Below are 16,366 nucleotides of genomic sequence, written 5' to 3'. Positions count from 1 at the left end.
ACTGTGCCTGCTTTTTTGTAGGTTAAGAGCATGGAAAGGGACAGTTATCACAACTCAAATGGGGCACAGTGTTATTAAGTCACAATAATAAACCAGCTACCACTTACCGTAAGAAGCCACCAACATAAACAGCAAATGAGGCATGGGGTAGCAATGTATTAGTTCTGCACTGGGAATTGTGCAAAAAACCAATACATCAAAATGCTTATATTTCCCTAACTGCTTTCCTGCTGATTATTTCAGGCCAGCCTTTGAGGCTACGGAATTAATTAAAACAATAACCATTGAGTTCTACTTGAGGTGCAAGAAAACCAGTTCAAAGTATTAATTACTTTCCTGAAGGTACTTACTTTGCTTATGGCAGCTAGCCTCAAGGATTTTATGAAAAGTACAGTTTCTGTACTTTTGCTTATCAACTTGTGTCTAATTATTAACTACAAAGTTTTTCTAATTACAAATACATAAAATTCCCAAAATTACGTAGAAAATACAACTTTCAGTGGCTTGCTTTAGTATTCAGACAAAAGTATCAGCATTCAGGCTGAAGAGGTAAGGCTATATCTTACAGCTTTTCTCTCTCTGTTTCGAAGTAGAGACTTTCTTGATTCACTATAAGATGTTAAGAAAGGTTAATGTCTTGATCACTTTCTTGTTTTCTATCTTGAATGCAAAGAAATGTGAGCCATACACTAGTAGTCATTACATTGGAGCAATTTTGTGCATGCAGTTATTAAGTGATTATTTAAATACCTCTCTTCATTGCATTTCTATTTAACCAAATCAGTAAAACTGGGATGCTGTGGATGTGTGGCATTCTACAGACAAATGTAATGCATCTTTTAAGAAGTGATGTTTGTCCTGGGCTTACATGCACACAGTACTCACTAGAGCCCACTGTCACAGCAGAATAATTTCAGACCTCTCCTATTGCAGCTCAGAGTGCAGTTAAACCAAGTACACACCCACCTAGAAAAGGTCTTGTAGAGTTCAGGACAATGGTAAACTTGGGAACAAAGGAACTGAATAGTTAAACTCAGGATCCTGTTAAAAATGAAAAACCTCCTTAGGGCTCAGCTTTACATGAAATAGAATTAAGCAAAGAATAATGTCACAAAATCAGGAAGGCTCTTTAGAGAAAACATAGATTTTATAGTATTAAGTCTAACCTCCACATGGTTTAGTTCAATTACTTTTTCACAACATTCCATTTAATTTATATTTGTATTGCTTAATCTATTTTCCTACCAGGAGAATATAGCAAACAATAGCCCTGCATCTCTATCAGTTGTAATCCTGTTAGTTTATATGATAAATAGGAAATCCTTATACAGAAAGCTGTAATGTACATTTGTTTTAGTAGGAACTCCTCATCTCAACAAAATACTAAGTTGAACAATTACATTAGTACAAGCCAGGTACATGCCTGAGACTTAAGCAAACTGAGGCCAAGTTTAGTATTTTTCTGTGTTTGCAACACAGGTAGAAACTCTTTTTTCTCTTATATTTCAGCATGGCATGCCAGCTCTTTCCCAGCTCTCACCATCCTCATTACCACTATTGCTTTGATTTTCTCCTCCTCCAGGAAAAGAAATCTCAGACCTCTCCTTAGACATTTTTTTCTAAGGAGTGTTACAAAGAGCATGCAGGAAATTATACTGAAAATTCAGCTTGTAAAACAACAAAACTTTCTTTAATGGGACCTTGCATCAAGTTTCAAGCCATGCTTTTTTTCTTCCTTGTATTACAACACAAAGATAATTATGATTCAAATTCTAATTATGTTTATTTTCACCTGCAGAATAGGATTTGTTCTTAATTAGTGTATAAAATGTTAATGGCCGATGCTGTAAACAGCTGTTTATACAAGAGCAAGCTGTAATAAGTAGAATACAGGTCTTCACACGAAGAGGCTAAACAAAGTAGGAGTTATCAAAATTAAATATGTGGGGTTTTTTATTCACATAAAAACCAAATACACTGGTTGAAAAATATACAAAACTTTATAAACCAAGTCAAGCTATATTCCTTTTAACAAACATAATAAATATGCATATAAAATACAACCTCTTTTCATTTGCATTTAAAAAAAAAATTAAAAACTTTTAGTATAAAAAGTTTCCAACCTTGCTTCTGTGCTTGAAGAATGAGTCTATACAATTACACTGACCAGAGTCCTCTCAGTGTGCAGATCTGTGTGTGCCATTAGGCAGTATAATGCTTCTCTAGTCAGAAGTGCTCTGTCTCCACAGCTCCTGGAAATGTGCGAATAGAATCCACACAGTGCCTCTACTTGCCAGTCTTCTCCAAAACCCATTCAATCACCTGGGCAAATAAATGAGAAAGCAAACAATTTACATAACTCCTGATTTTGAAAGCAACTTAAGAACATCTCACCCACTTCATCAATTCTTCCTTTAGTCCTTTGTCACCATCTGTGTGGTATTAAAAGCAAACTACTCAAGAGGAAAAAGTGGTGTTAATACACTGAGAGGAAACAGCATTACCCTAGAATTGTATTTAATCTTACAGAATCCTTTGTCTTTAGGAAAAGACATTTTTAGAACCTCTGAATTGAAATACTTCACCCCATTCTCTCCACATACCAGCAGCAAGATGCACATAATGCCAAACAGCTCGTGGTTCCAGCACTAAAAGTTCCTAATGCCAGAGAGGAAAGAATAAAGGATAATTTGTGCACTGCTATATCTACCACCATTACCACTGCTGTTTTCCAAACAGGGCAGTTGTTTAGACCACTGACTGGTCCTTGGCAATTATATTTTTGTAAGGTAATTTCAAAATACTCTCTAATACAGGGAGAATTAAGTAGTTTAGGAGAACACCGATTTTAATGGCTCTTTTGCCAACACCAAACATACAAAAAACTACCAATTTTCTGCCCAAAGATGGTGGTGAGAAGTAGTGCATCAGCACAATAGCCCAGTTCAACACCAACCATCACAACCCATACAGTTTTTGAAACCTTATTATCCATACAGAGCAATCCACAAAGGAACACAGCAAATACTGCTCTCATAGAATAAATTCTGTGGGGATCTAACAGTTTTCCTTGAGTCTGTGTTCTATTACCTACCTCAGTTCGAATTCTTCCATTTAATTTATGATTATGAAAACTGTACTGTAATTATGCATGACACTTTTTTTCCCCTTTTTTATTTCCCAAATCATGGAGTCACTTCAGTGTGTTTCTCAGAATTTAAATCAGTTACTTAATTTCTGGAGGAATATTTACTTCTGTCATTTGCTCTGTGCTGCTGTTCATGTAAGTCCCACCTTGCACAAAAATAACCTCACCTGATATCCCTTGGGATATCAGTTACTCACAAGCCTAAAATTACTGATTTTCATTACTTCTTTTAAAAATTTATGTCCTTTTATAGACCTGCTTATTACTTCCTAACCTTTGGAAAGAAATGTTATTTCCATCAACACAAGAAAAATTCCCTAATGATCCTAATTAAAGAAAAATCTCACCTCTCTTTTTTTTTGTTTCAGTGATTTAGAAACATTTATTGTCTTCATTTCCCTTTCTCACTGTGGCACATCATCTTGGCAGCTGTAACTAAAATACCATCCAAAACCTGGACATTTTGCCTTGGGACTACTGGACTGAGAGAGAGTTTTCTGTGAGATCAGAGGGAAATGAGACCCACAGCCAAGGGAACACACCTTTTCATCTCTTAAAGCTGTGGATTAAACCATCCTATGGCCAAGTTGCCACAGCAACATTTAGCCTTTGCTATATATAGGAACAAATAAATACATGGTCTTACCTGTTTAGCATTGCTATTTGCTGTTTTCTTCATTTCATCAAGAAGTCCTCTAGAAGTTTTAAGATCCTACATATGAAACAAAAAAGCCACTGAAGTCAGCAAACTCATATGGTCACTTAATTTGGGTTTAAGAGCCCTAATAACCCAGGGAGGTGTTAACACTTCTATCACCTTGCTCAGAACAACACAAGAATTATTTGACTTTGCTTTTTTAATTTAAAAAAAAAATATTATATCTATTCCAATGGGTTGCAGGTTTCCTTACAGCAGTCCAACCTAGTACTTCAATTATGACTGAGTCTTCCTAACCTTCTGCACAATTTCCAGAACTTTTTTTTCTTCAATGATATTCTTCTAGTCTTGATTGAAATCCTATTTCTATACAAACATGGAAATCAGCTGTGAGCTTACACTGCAATATGGAGTTCTCACAAAGAACAGAGAAGCAGACATTAGAAAAGAAAATGAGTGCAAAAAAGGGAAAAATCTAGAATGGCTTTTCTCTTTTGCAGTCCATTTAATGAGTCCAACCTAACCTATTCTTTTAAAAAAAGCAAGAATAAAACTTTGCCTGAAGAGAAAGAAAATTAATTTACTACTTGTCTCCAGAGGAAAATGATACCTATGTTACCATGCTTTGAATTATGCAGGCAAACAAAAGGATTCAAAGGGCTCCCACAAACTTGGAGGTGGCAAGACAGGTTCAGGAGAACAAAATCCTGTGACAACCTCTCTAGCAAGGACAGGATCACTGCCATATTTCTTCCTTTTCCTTTTCTACGTGGAATGGAACCACAAACCCTGATTTGCCATACTCATGCATCCCTACATGCAGCCTTTTCTGATTTTGGATTAAGAGATCTTCCTTCAGGGTGTATTCAGGGAGATTTTGGGAGCACTTACAGAATGACTGCACAACTGTGTTCCAATTATTTAAGAAGTTAGCGCTTATCAGCAAGATGTTCTGATTGTAAGCATCCAGTCCTGTTCAACTTTCATTTAGCTTAAAGCACCATTACTGAAGTTGATTAAACTGAGCTGGTTCACTGAGTGGTAGGTTAAACACATGCAAATGAACCGAACGGCAGCTCAGCTTGTGAACAATAGCTTTTAATCACCCCATACTGTAATTAACTCAATTTTGTGCTCAGACCAAGTAACATGGGCTTCAGCATTGACTCAGTCTCCTAGGTATTGTGGAAGAATTCCTCATCTCCCCCTAAACAGGAGGTTGATGCAATTCTGCAGGGTGCTGCTGAGCCAGTATGTGTTAGATAACAGTGCACCTCATGTCAGGGAACTGCAATTTCTGAGTCAATTCTGTAAGCTACTTATTGAGCCAACAGCCTTAGAACAAGGGAGAAACAGAGCTGTCACAGCCACAGCTGGGAGATACTCTTGCTTCCTTAGCTGTTGCAGCTCTAAGTGTGACCTGACCTAACAGACCCATGCTTTAGCATGTTATTTCACATAAAAGGCTACTGCTTTAGAAGGTTTAAAAACAAGCAAAACCCCACCAAAATGTATTGTAAAACCTACTTTCTGCATTTGACAAACAAGTCCAAATGTTCTCCACGCAATTTACACATTAGTAACACACTATTGGGAAATATTAGCTTAATCAACTCTGAATATCCCACATGCTATCTCAAGTTTTATTCAGGAGTGGCTTCACTTAACTAAGAATAAAGAACTGTAAGAGTGTGTCTTCTAATTACCTTTAAGTAGAACTTTGATATCTCAAATAGACGCTGACTGCACGATGCAAAGCACTTGTGATCCTCTGCAATTCCATGTTTTTGAAGAGTCTTAGCAACCACATCCTTCAGCATCTTGGAAACAGTAGAAACATACATAGAAGTTCATCTCAGCTACTGACATGAAAAATTGTCCAAAGGAAGCAAAAAAGCCCAAAACAGAAAACCTGATCTTTTGTGATCTTGCCTCTGTCTTCAATCCACTGCCCAAATGCCATCAGCCCACTACCTGAATTTGAGCAGAGTTATTTAACAATCTACTTCCATTTTCTTGATTTAAAAAAATTAAGAAAATGCTTACATGTCAAAGCAATGTAAAGGATCAGTGAATATTCACATGGAGCTTGGAAGATAAAAAAGAAGTCACTATTACCTTGGTTTTTTTTGTTCTCCAAAATAATATATATATGAAAAGATCACTTTTTTCTATACTGATATTCCCTTGTTTGATGCATCCATATTAAAAAAAACTCAAAAAAAAAATCTGACACTAAAGTCTCATTAGAAGATTTCCTCTGACATTCGTTATATCAGAGATGTTTAAACTCTGCTGTAGGTCTGAATGAGTCACATCAATTTATGCTTCCTTGGACCATTCCAACTTGCCTTTGACAGCACAACATTAACATTCTTGCAGTGTTCTCCTTGTATCCTGGGATTAATTTAAAAATTAGTATCACCAAGCCAGAAACAGTTTTGTGTACTGTATTTTCAAAGAAGCATTCCTACTATATACAGCTATTAATTAAACATTACTCCACCAAATTATTTAACTGCTCTAAATTAATGGATTTTTAGAGCTACTGGAATCTCTTTATTCTCAGAATAGTCTGTTCCTCCACAGTGCATTTGACCCTTCCAGCACAGATATCTCTTTGGTGCCTTTAGGTTTTATACTAATCATCTGTATTTCATAACTCCTATTCATTGATATTCATTTCCACCTTTTTTATTCCTCATTGTTATCTCTCTCAGCCTCAATTCCCTGGGCATGATAAAATCTCCTTTACACACGTTTTCATTCTTTGTTTCTGCAGCACTCTCCTCAGTGCCTTCAGGATTCACTTACACAAGGGAATAAAATGAAATTTAATAACAAATACAGATGAAGATAGTTCACCTTTAGTTAAAAATTTTTTTTAAATCAAGTCCCATGAAAAGTTAAACAGCTGCTTCTTCACTAAGAGAGCAAGGCAGATCTTTACCCTTGTATGTTTCTGGGATCTCGATTCCTTCTCTGGCTTTGAGGCCTCAGGCTCTGCAGCTGGGCCAGCCCTGGAGGTTGCTCTGGGGGCTTGGCCGGGCTCTTTCGCTGGCACTGCAGCCACAGCAACCGATCTTTCAGAGCATTTCCTCATCGCAGCAACTGCACAGTGACTCCTGCTGCTTCCGCTTGCCTGAGACAGGAGGGAGTCTGTACTCTCAGATTTGGTTAGCCTAGAAAGAAAAATTAAAAAAACCAATAAAAATACCTTTCAGGTTTTGTACAGATTCTTTTAGTGCCACTGTTTCTGCTAGAGAGGCTGCTGCTTTAGAGCAGTAAGTACTGAGCATTCTTGCAAACAACATCTGAAAACAGCAGACAGGAAGACAGGATTCTATTTTGTAAAATTTTTTGTATTAGAAGAACACTCTGCTGAGTGGATTGGGCTCTGATATTGCACCTCTCATTAAAAAAGTCTAGAAACAAATTGAAAAAAATCAGATAACTAAGAAAATAAAACTCTTTGGAAGAGAAATGGCCTCCAGTCCTAGGATGAGACAAAACTTCTTGAAACTACCTAATTTCTTTTGGCCCTATAGGAACATCACAAATCATCTTTAAACTACAGGAACTTGGGCATTAGAATTCTATGGGAACATTGTAATCCTTGATCCTTCAACTGTAAGAGCGTAATTCCAAACTCCAATTTCCAAAATGTTAAGTACAATCACATCTTCTTTTCTAACTATTCAGTAAGCTGCAAAAGATATGCATATTTCTAAAACCAGACCGCTGTTAAAGGCTTATTGTAATTAGATTGCAAAGGGTATCAAACTGGAAATAAGGAAAAAGTATTACAGTAAAAAGTGAATTTGGAAATAGTGTTACATAGCAGTTATTTTTCACTGACACAGAGTTTGCATCTTCAGAATGAGGACAAGGTACAAAGGGAAATCTTAAAAACTAAACTTCCAGAAAAGACTTTAATAAACAAGGCTGACAATAAGATTGAATTTTGGTAGGTCATCTTAACGCCAGCAGTCCTTTGGATTAGAAATTCAATTATTCTGTTTGTACAATCCTTGGCTTTCTAAACCTTTAGTTGTTTATTTGTAGTGCAGCAGCACTGACAGTTCCAGTCCTAGATGAGGCTGTCATCTAGGCACTTGAGACTTTGCAAGATATAACCCCAAATCTGTTAAATAAAGTGTGCCTGTGCCACATGATTTTGATTAATCTAAGGCCATCGATGAAAGATCACACTTGGGAAAAAAAGATGAACTGACAGAAGAGGATTAAACAACTAAAACATTTGTCTAGATAACTTCACTAAAACATTTTGAGATGACAGATGCAGTTCACAAAAGACTACTGAAATATTTCATGCTAAAGATTCATTTTATTCAGTGCATTACCTTTTCTTGGGATAAAAGCAATCCAGGTCTTTTGATCTGCGTTTTAGCCTTGATGTCTCTGTTTTGAATTCACTTTGTAAAGACTCTCCATCGGGGACACTTCCAGGCTCTGACAAGACTGCAGGGGATGGGAGAGGACTCAAGACAAGTGGCACAGGGCAGCACTCTTTCGTGCAAGTGGTCTGAGTTTCATAGCGAATCAGACGAGTTTGAAGTTCAGCATATCCCACATCTCTTTCCAAGGCTCTTCTGTTATCTAGACAATATCTGAAATTGAAATTGGGTGAGAAACCTGTGAAAGTCTCTGCTTTATTACAATCAGAAAAAACTTACTTTTGACAGTCATGCGAACTCCAAAACTTTTTTTTTTTGTTTGAACTGGTGTACTATTTTGAAAGACAACTTTTAATAGCCCAGTAAATTAATGCTTGCCTGATGGATTTTGCTATACTTAAGTCCAACTTCAACAAAGAAGCTGAATCCTGTACTATTTCTAACTCTTTACTCTGTGTTCTTTGTAAGATTTCCATGGACATCAGTAGAATTTTTTCCTTGAACAAACTCTTTGAAATGCAACTTTTTAGCTTTGTCTGAGATAAACACTGCTGTATGAAATATTCACATTTTTTAAGTGCTAAAAATACAAAAAAAGTATCACTGAACAAGCACAAGCTTCCTATTGACTACAATGAATAAGTGGTTTAATCAGCCAAATCAACAGAACAAACTGTATTAACTACAGTGGGGCTGAAAAATAACAAATGAACAGTGCTAAGTCAGTGAAACATACAGATAAGATAACACAAAATGCATCTTAACTAACTTTTCTCTGGTGTAAATGACCTCCAGGATTCCTTGCAAGAGAACAGTGTTTCATCACCCAGTAACTTACATTACCTGTACTGTGGCAAGAGGTAACAGTAAATTCAGTATTATTTCAGCCTCTTTGTTACAAAACGTTCTAAGCAGTGCGAGCTATTGCTCACACTCGGAAGACTAGAGAGCTTTCCCGGGGTTTGTTCGTTCTTAAATGTGGATCACAGAGGCGTGTCAAGCTTATTAAGTGGCTTAAAAAGTTGCCAGTATTCAAACTAGCCAATTGATTGGTTCTGTCAGGTCATAGAGGAAGCTGTAAGCACCTCTTTGCAAGAGAATCACTTCCGTGGCTGATGCCCTCTTTACTAAAAACCCTGACTATACTAAACCATGACACCCACCCTTCAAACTGCTCAGCAATGTTTCCTACTCTTAGGAATGCCAGACACATTCTTTACTTTTATCTCTTAACATGGAGTCATGTTAAACTGCTGGATCTGATGTTTCCACTTTCTTCAGAGTACTTTCATATTCAGGGAGAAATTAATTTCTCTAATAACTGTCTGATGAATCCATTTCTACAGTTGAAGAAGACTTTCCACTAGACATAAATTCATTATCTGATAAAAGAGTAAGTTCTCTTAACTTAAAAATTTCAAGGTATTTAATTTTTCTTATTTATATTCTCAGTCCCCTGAGTAGTCACATCCCCAACAAAGATGAAAAATCTATTTAACTTTAGAAGTTAAATTGCCATTTTACTCACTGCTTTAATGGCAATTGCTTTCTCTCTGCAACATAGCCTTCAAGTGTCTGGCATATGCTCATTACAGCAAAAATTTGATTTAATCATAAATAGGAACAACCTCATGTTCACAAGTCCTGGTCTGTATGGGGGACTTCAAGCACCCCAATAATCTGTTGGAGGGACAATACAGTAAGGCACATGCAATCCAGCAGGTTCCTGGAATGCTTTGGTAACTTCCTTCTCCGAGTGAGGAGAGGTGCTATGTTAGACCTTGTTCCCACCAGCAAGGAAGGGGTGGTGGGGAATGTGAGGCTCAAAGGCAGCCTTGGCTGCAGTGACCATTAAATAGTGGAGTTTGAGACCCTCAGAGCAGCAACGAGAGCACACAGCAAGCTCACCCTTGGACTTCAGGAAAGCAGTTTGCCATTGACACCGAGCTGTGTGGTGTGGCTGACCCTGGAGGGAAGGGATGCCATCCAGAGACTTGTCAGGTGGCCCTGTGCAAACCTTATGAGGTTCAACAAGTGCAAGTGCAAGGTCCTGCACCTGGGTCAAGGCAATGCCAGCACAAATATGGGCTGAGTGAAAAATGAATTAAGAGCAGCTCTGGGGAAAAAGATATAGGATCCTGATGTCCCTGCACATGGCATGGAGCCTGCAACTAGATGTTCTTTAAGGTCCCTTCCAACTCAGAATGTTCTATGATAACTGCTACTCCTTGTTTTGTTGACAAGACTTTACCTCCAAATATAAATACAGCATCTGGGCAGATGAAAACTGCATAGTACAAAACACATCTGCCCCACAGCCATGATACTCTCCTGACAATATGTTCTGGTCACACAGCTACATCTCACTCTAGCGCTTCCCCTCCCATACTGCTGAGCGCATTACCCCTGCAATATTAATATGCCAGGATCTTCCTCCTCTCCACAATACCCAGGCCTCCCTGTGGTCTGTACCTGTCATATTTTGCTAGGAGAAGCAGCAGCACAAGCTGTGCTGTGCCTAATTTGAAATCTGAGGCACACTCTTTGCTGAGGTCAGGCAGAGCAGCAAGATACCACATAGCAACAGACAACAGACACGTGGTTTCTTCCCACACCTACCATCTGCATTTCCCTTATCTACCCAGTTGCCTCTCTGTGCCACTTATCACAGATCTAAAAAGGCTAACAGGTTCATGAGTTACCATTTAGAAAAAGAGATAACTAAAGAGATAGGGGTGCTTCACTGCCCTAGAGAACCTGGCTAAAATTACCAGACATTAAACACAGGCTTAACCAAACTATTTGTAAAATATATAGGAAAAAAATACTAACAGCATTGTTAGTCACATTCTTATAATCTGAAAATGTGATTTTAGGAGGCTAGCAGAAGTTTTGCACAAAGACTGAACTGACTATGCTTGGTATCCACTGCATTTCTTAATATATACCACAGGAAGACTGTCTATATGGAAGAGTTATGCTTAATTATCTACTCCAGCATTTCTTTTTCCTTTTCTCCTCAAAGTCAATATTTGTATTTTTCTTAACTACTTTTATACAGCTACATTATATGACAGTTTGCCCATTGTTTGTTTGACAAATAACTATTGCTGGCTGGCTGGGATTAACTAACAGCCCTAACCATATGGATCCTTTTGAACATTGTTACCACTAACATTTGCCTGCTAGTGTTCTCAGGTTCCCTGATAATAGAGGTAGCATCACAGCAGGTCTCATAAACCTTGTGACTACTAGTCTGAAAGCGCCTACAATTAAATATCGAAGCAGAAACTATGTATGCACTTAAAGCATGTGCTCCCCTAGGAACTTGATATGTACTAATGAACTCTACTTCCCTTGCCATTTTTAGTTCTGAATCAAAATTTTCAGAGACACTGAGAATAGATACAGCAGTACAACTGAGAAAAAAAGACTTAAATGTTTCTACATTACCATCAAGGCAGGAACGCTGCAATATAAACCAGTGACTAAAATAAAGGTAAGAAAGGGAGAGGTGCAATTGTTCCAATGAAGGAAAAGGATACATAAAATTTTCCGTAATTAACATACCTGTTGCTTGAAATGTTTCTAATTATACCTAGACAGGAAGCTAAAAAATAAATCTGGGAAAGGAAGCCAGGTAACTTACTCAAGTCCATGATAATGGCATCCAGCTGCTTTTTCAAAAGGCAAACCTCTGAGTTTTCGAGGAGTAAGCTCTGGTGTCAGAAGAAACACGTTTTCACTGAAAGGAGAAAAATACAGATCTCTTTTAACCAACTACTGTCAGGATAAATTATACTTTCAAAAATCAGAAACAAATGTCTTGACATAGGAAGACTAAAACAGCATGCCTTGCAGCTAAGCCCCTAGGATAAAGCATCAATGGAAAATTAAATCTGTATTGAAGAGAGAATTTAAGTTCAACTAATTCCTACTGAGCTATTATTGTTACAGAAGCTCTTAGACATTTCTTAGACAGTGAAGGTCACTGCTCCAAATAATTTACCAATAAAACCAGGCAAATATCACTCCATTTCACAATGGGACACCTGGGTAGTAGAATGAACTGAGAGGCACTGGGAAGTGACCTTCCATTTCTCAATCACACACTATAAGTAGTGAATTCCTTCCCTTTAGCTTCAAATTGTTGCCTCACCTAACAGTCATCTTTCCCAGACTTCAGAACTAATGGCTTGTCTCCTGGGATACTTCAATTCCAGCTAGTAACTCCCTGCACCTAAATCATAGGGTGTATTTGTTTGAAGGTATTTCAACAGAATACGCCATAGCAAGACAGATAGCAAGATCTTGCAGCCAGATCTCAACACACCCTGAACATTTATCTCTAAAGAAGGGAAGAGATGAAGGCAAGATGTAGCAGAATCTGAAACTTAGACACTGCTTCAAATTTTATTCATACAGACTTGTCTCTGCACCATTTCCACTGGAATAATTATCTGAGCAAAACATCCAGGAAAGAAGTGATACTGAAACTAGCAAGAAGATAATTTGGAAAGACTGTCAGCCAAAACTGTAATCTATCAAACTTCTATTTAAAGCTCAAACATGGAAAACAAGTGAACATGCCTTTAATTCAACAGTCTCTCTCAAAATCCCTTCAATCCTTCTGTTGGTCAGGAAAATTCTTGGGGTCTGTATTCACTGTTCTTGATCACCTACTGTGCAAAGTTCCTCATTATTCCAGAGAATTTAGTCAGAGCATCTGCTAGGGGAGTGAGCAGCCCAGAGTACAGTGTTCTGCTGGACTCGATTCAAATTCAGATCTCACTCATCTGTAGCTCAAAGCAATCATTCAAGAGACTCAGGTATTCCATGTTACAGTGCTTCTCTGGAGGTTTTGAAAATAATCAAAGTCTAAAAAATAGATCTTTGTAGTGAAATACTATTCACTTCTTTCCCATACAACTAGTTGGAAGGAAAATATTTTAGCCAAAATTCTAAACCTTCTGCACTCATTAACAACTCAGTAGGAGATTCTAAATCTTTACTGCATATTTTCTAACTTGAATTCTCTGCTCAGAACATATTTAGGTTAGTTACAAAACTTCACTAAGTGTTTTACAGAAGTCTCAAAAATCCTACAGAAAATCCAAAATACTACAGAACCTTTGCCTCTCACAAGCACTCTTACTACCTATCATGAAGTGTGAAAAAAGATCAAGGACTCTATCAAATAACTGCATTACAGATTCTATTACTCAGTATTAAAAAGGTCAACAAATACAACTGTAGTGACTGCAAAGACTGTCTTGCCTACCTAGGAGTCTGTGACACAATGAACAAACAGTATAGGCTCTGCTTCTATAAACATTATCTGACTCTAATAGAGTCTGGTCTTAGCTCTAATAGATGTTCAGATCCTGAAAATTACTCCATTAACTCCATGTATGTAACTTCCTGCTGAAAAAGTAGTGGTTAATACAGCAGACACACTAAGAATGAATACTTGCAAAGCCACCAGCGTAGATAAGCTTCCTTTAAGAAGCACATAAAAAGCATGACAGGAGACAAACATAGTTAAATAGGCTCAGCTACTGCCTTTTCTTATTTTGTTTTCCCACCTAGACTCCCCTCCACTGAAAGAAATCACACCAATAAAATTAAAGTTTTGCCACAGGAACTTCTGCTTTGCTAGAAATACTCTTTTGGAAATGGACGCATAGGGCAGCAGAGGCTTGGCAAGGATCTACCAGCCCACGTTTGTGCTTCAGGTGATTATTTTGTTATTTAAATGCCTAGGACCAACATCATCATCTCCAGCCATTTCAGATTCTGAAAGAACTAAACAGCAAGGCTGACTGGAGACTGAAACAGTTGATTTCACTGGCAGGCATGTGATGTAAGGAAGTTGCAGGTTATAAATTCAAATCCAGTTAGACCACTCTGTGACTCTCATTCCACCCTTATTTACATCCCCCTATAGCAGCTCTGAGTCTGGTTTTCAGTGGCTTTAATACGCTGATCCCTACCGCTTGGGAACTTGGAGTGGCTGGAGATCCCCCACGGGCAGCCCTTCTGGAGTGAAATACTTCAGCAACTCTTTAGCATCGAGCAACGTCAGGGACTCCCGCTGGCTGTCTTTATGTCCCAGCAACTGCTCAGATGAATGCGCAAACAGAGGAACTCTAGAAAAAAGGAAGCAAGCAAGACCAATCTAAGGACTTTTTTTTTTTTCTTTTTTTTAATAAACTTATGGTATTTAAAAAGAAATTAAATCATTGCTACTCTGGAGTAATTAAACTAGTACCAAAGTAAAACGAACAAGGTTGCTCCTTGAGAACATTCACACGAAGTTCATTATAAAGAACATGACAATTGGTGCAAATTCTCTAACATTCCACTAAAGAAACTAATTTCTTCAAGAATTTAGAGCTTGGTTATGAAATACAACATGGGAAGATGATTATTCACCCCTTTTTTCCATTGTAGGACCAAAAATTGGTTCCCACTAAAGGAAAGGAACCATAAAGCCACTACTGCATGCAACCCTCCATTCTTTTTTTAGTGTCTTCAACCAAGTACATCGAAGTTCTCTCTTTTCTACTGTTAAGCAACATGTTGTATCCTGATGCAGGGTAAGAAAGATAACCAGTTCAGATTATGACCAATGAAATAAACACTGACTATGTAACAGAAAGGTCTTTCAGGAAGCTTTTCAACAGCTAATTAAAAGGAAGAAGTTTGCCAGTTTAAGAAACAAAAGCCAATAATAATAATAATAATAATAATACCACTGAAGTCTTTTCCTGGTCTTAAAATCAAGAGTCAAACGCAGTTAGAAGGGAAAAAGGGATTTTACCTTGGTATTTATTTTAAGGATCCTTAGGTGCACTATGTCCAGGTTGAATGCACCAAAATGCACACTGCAATGCACACCCCACACAAGATCTGGTATAACATTATAGGTCTTACTAATTAGCATATCTATCAAAAAATTACCCAGTGAGAGGCTCGAATGAGCCCCCCTCCCCAAGGAACCTTCCCCTGGATGGTTCTGTCTGTCTATGTGTTCTGGATGAGGACCTTGGGGTCTGGGGCACACTAACCCCTTCCTACGAAGCTTCTAAAATGTTTAATCTCCTAGCTGAACAAAGAAGTCCAAGAATGTAGGCAAAAAGCACTAAGAATACAGAAGTTGTAAAAAGGTATAACAGGGGTATAAAAGAAAAGGCAAAAAATCTTTATGGCACCACCACTCATGAGAAAGCAGATATCTAATGTGAGGATTTCTCACATGCAGAACTCCAGTCTAAGCCATGGCCAACTATGGTACTTGAAAGAGAGAAATGGGATGGAAGTGACTCAGAAAAGGACAGTTGGACATCTGGCTCTCCAGGTCTGTCAGCAAGAACATTACCACCACCAAAGACCATTAAGTCACAAAATCATTTATTAGCTGAGTTGGAAGGGACCCACCAGGATCATCAAGTCCAACTCCTGGCCCTGCACAGCATGTGCCTTGAGAGCAGTCCAAACTCTTCTTGAGCTCTGTCAGGCTTGGTACTGTGACCACTTCCCTGGGGAGCCTGTTCCAGTGCCCAACTACCCTCTGGGTGAAGAACCTTTTTCTAATATCCAACCTAAACCTTCATTGACAAGTCTTACATAAAGTGAGAACTAAACTGAAATCAACAGGCTGTATTAAGTGGCACAAAGATCTACAGGTTTCATTTGAACAGCACTGAAGGAAAAATATAATTAAATACAAATTTCAAACATAAAACCAATAGGTTCTTCGACTTTAAAATTACTTGAGACATGATACTAAGTACCAACTATTTAGGAAATATGAGGAAATTAGAACACATTGTACATGTTGACAAAAACTGCTAAATTACCTCTCTTATTTAGGGCATGTTGGGAGAAAGAAAAGCTTTTGTATTTTTTTCTACCATGGCTACTATTTTCTAGAAGTGCCATTTTGGGAATTTGGTTTTGGAACTATTCTACTTTTAGCTAGCTTCCAATTGCATTTAGTCAATAAAAATCAAAACAGTACTTCTTTAAATACCAAGAAAATATTCCTTTGGAAATTGACAGAAAAATAGTTTTAGCCTTAAGCAATACTTTCTTTGAAAGATATCAATATATTTGAACACAGTTTACACAATGGTTATC

General features: G+C 37.7%; 1 protein-coding gene across 1 annotated transcript in view; it reads right to left on the bottom strand.

The window, feature by feature from the left end:
- Positions 1–1,764: 1,764 nt before the first annotated feature.
- The window catches only part of MTBP (MDM2 binding protein), a 29,869-nt gene continuing 15,267 nt past the window's right edge, over positions 1,765–16,366 (bottom strand). Inside the window, exons 16-22 of the mRNA XM_032132377.1 lie at positions 14,218–14,373; positions 11,874–11,969; positions 8,171–8,437; positions 6,757–6,988; positions 5,513–5,626; positions 3,795–3,860; positions 1,765–2,322 (exon numbers count right to left, since the gene is read on the bottom strand). Of these exons, the coding sequence (XP_031988268.1) occupies positions 2,287–2,322; positions 3,795–3,860; positions 5,513–5,626; positions 6,757–6,988; positions 8,171–8,437; positions 11,874–11,969; positions 14,218–14,373 (967 nt within the window). The 3' untranslated portion in view covers positions 1,765–2,286. The remainder of the gene's footprint in view (positions 2,323–3,794; positions 3,861–5,512; positions 5,627–6,756; positions 6,989–8,170; positions 8,438–11,873; positions 11,970–14,217; positions 14,374–16,366) is intronic.

The sequence above is a fragment of the Corvus moneduloides genome, chromosome 1, assembly GCF_009650955.1.
Source record: "Corvus moneduloides isolate bCorMon1 chromosome 1, bCorMon1.pri, whole genome shotgun sequence".
Classification (NCBI taxonomy): domain Eukaryota; kingdom Metazoa; phylum Chordata; class Aves; order Passeriformes; family Corvidae; genus Corvus; species Corvus moneduloides.
This window is presented reverse-complemented; position numbering and strand designations above follow the sequence as displayed.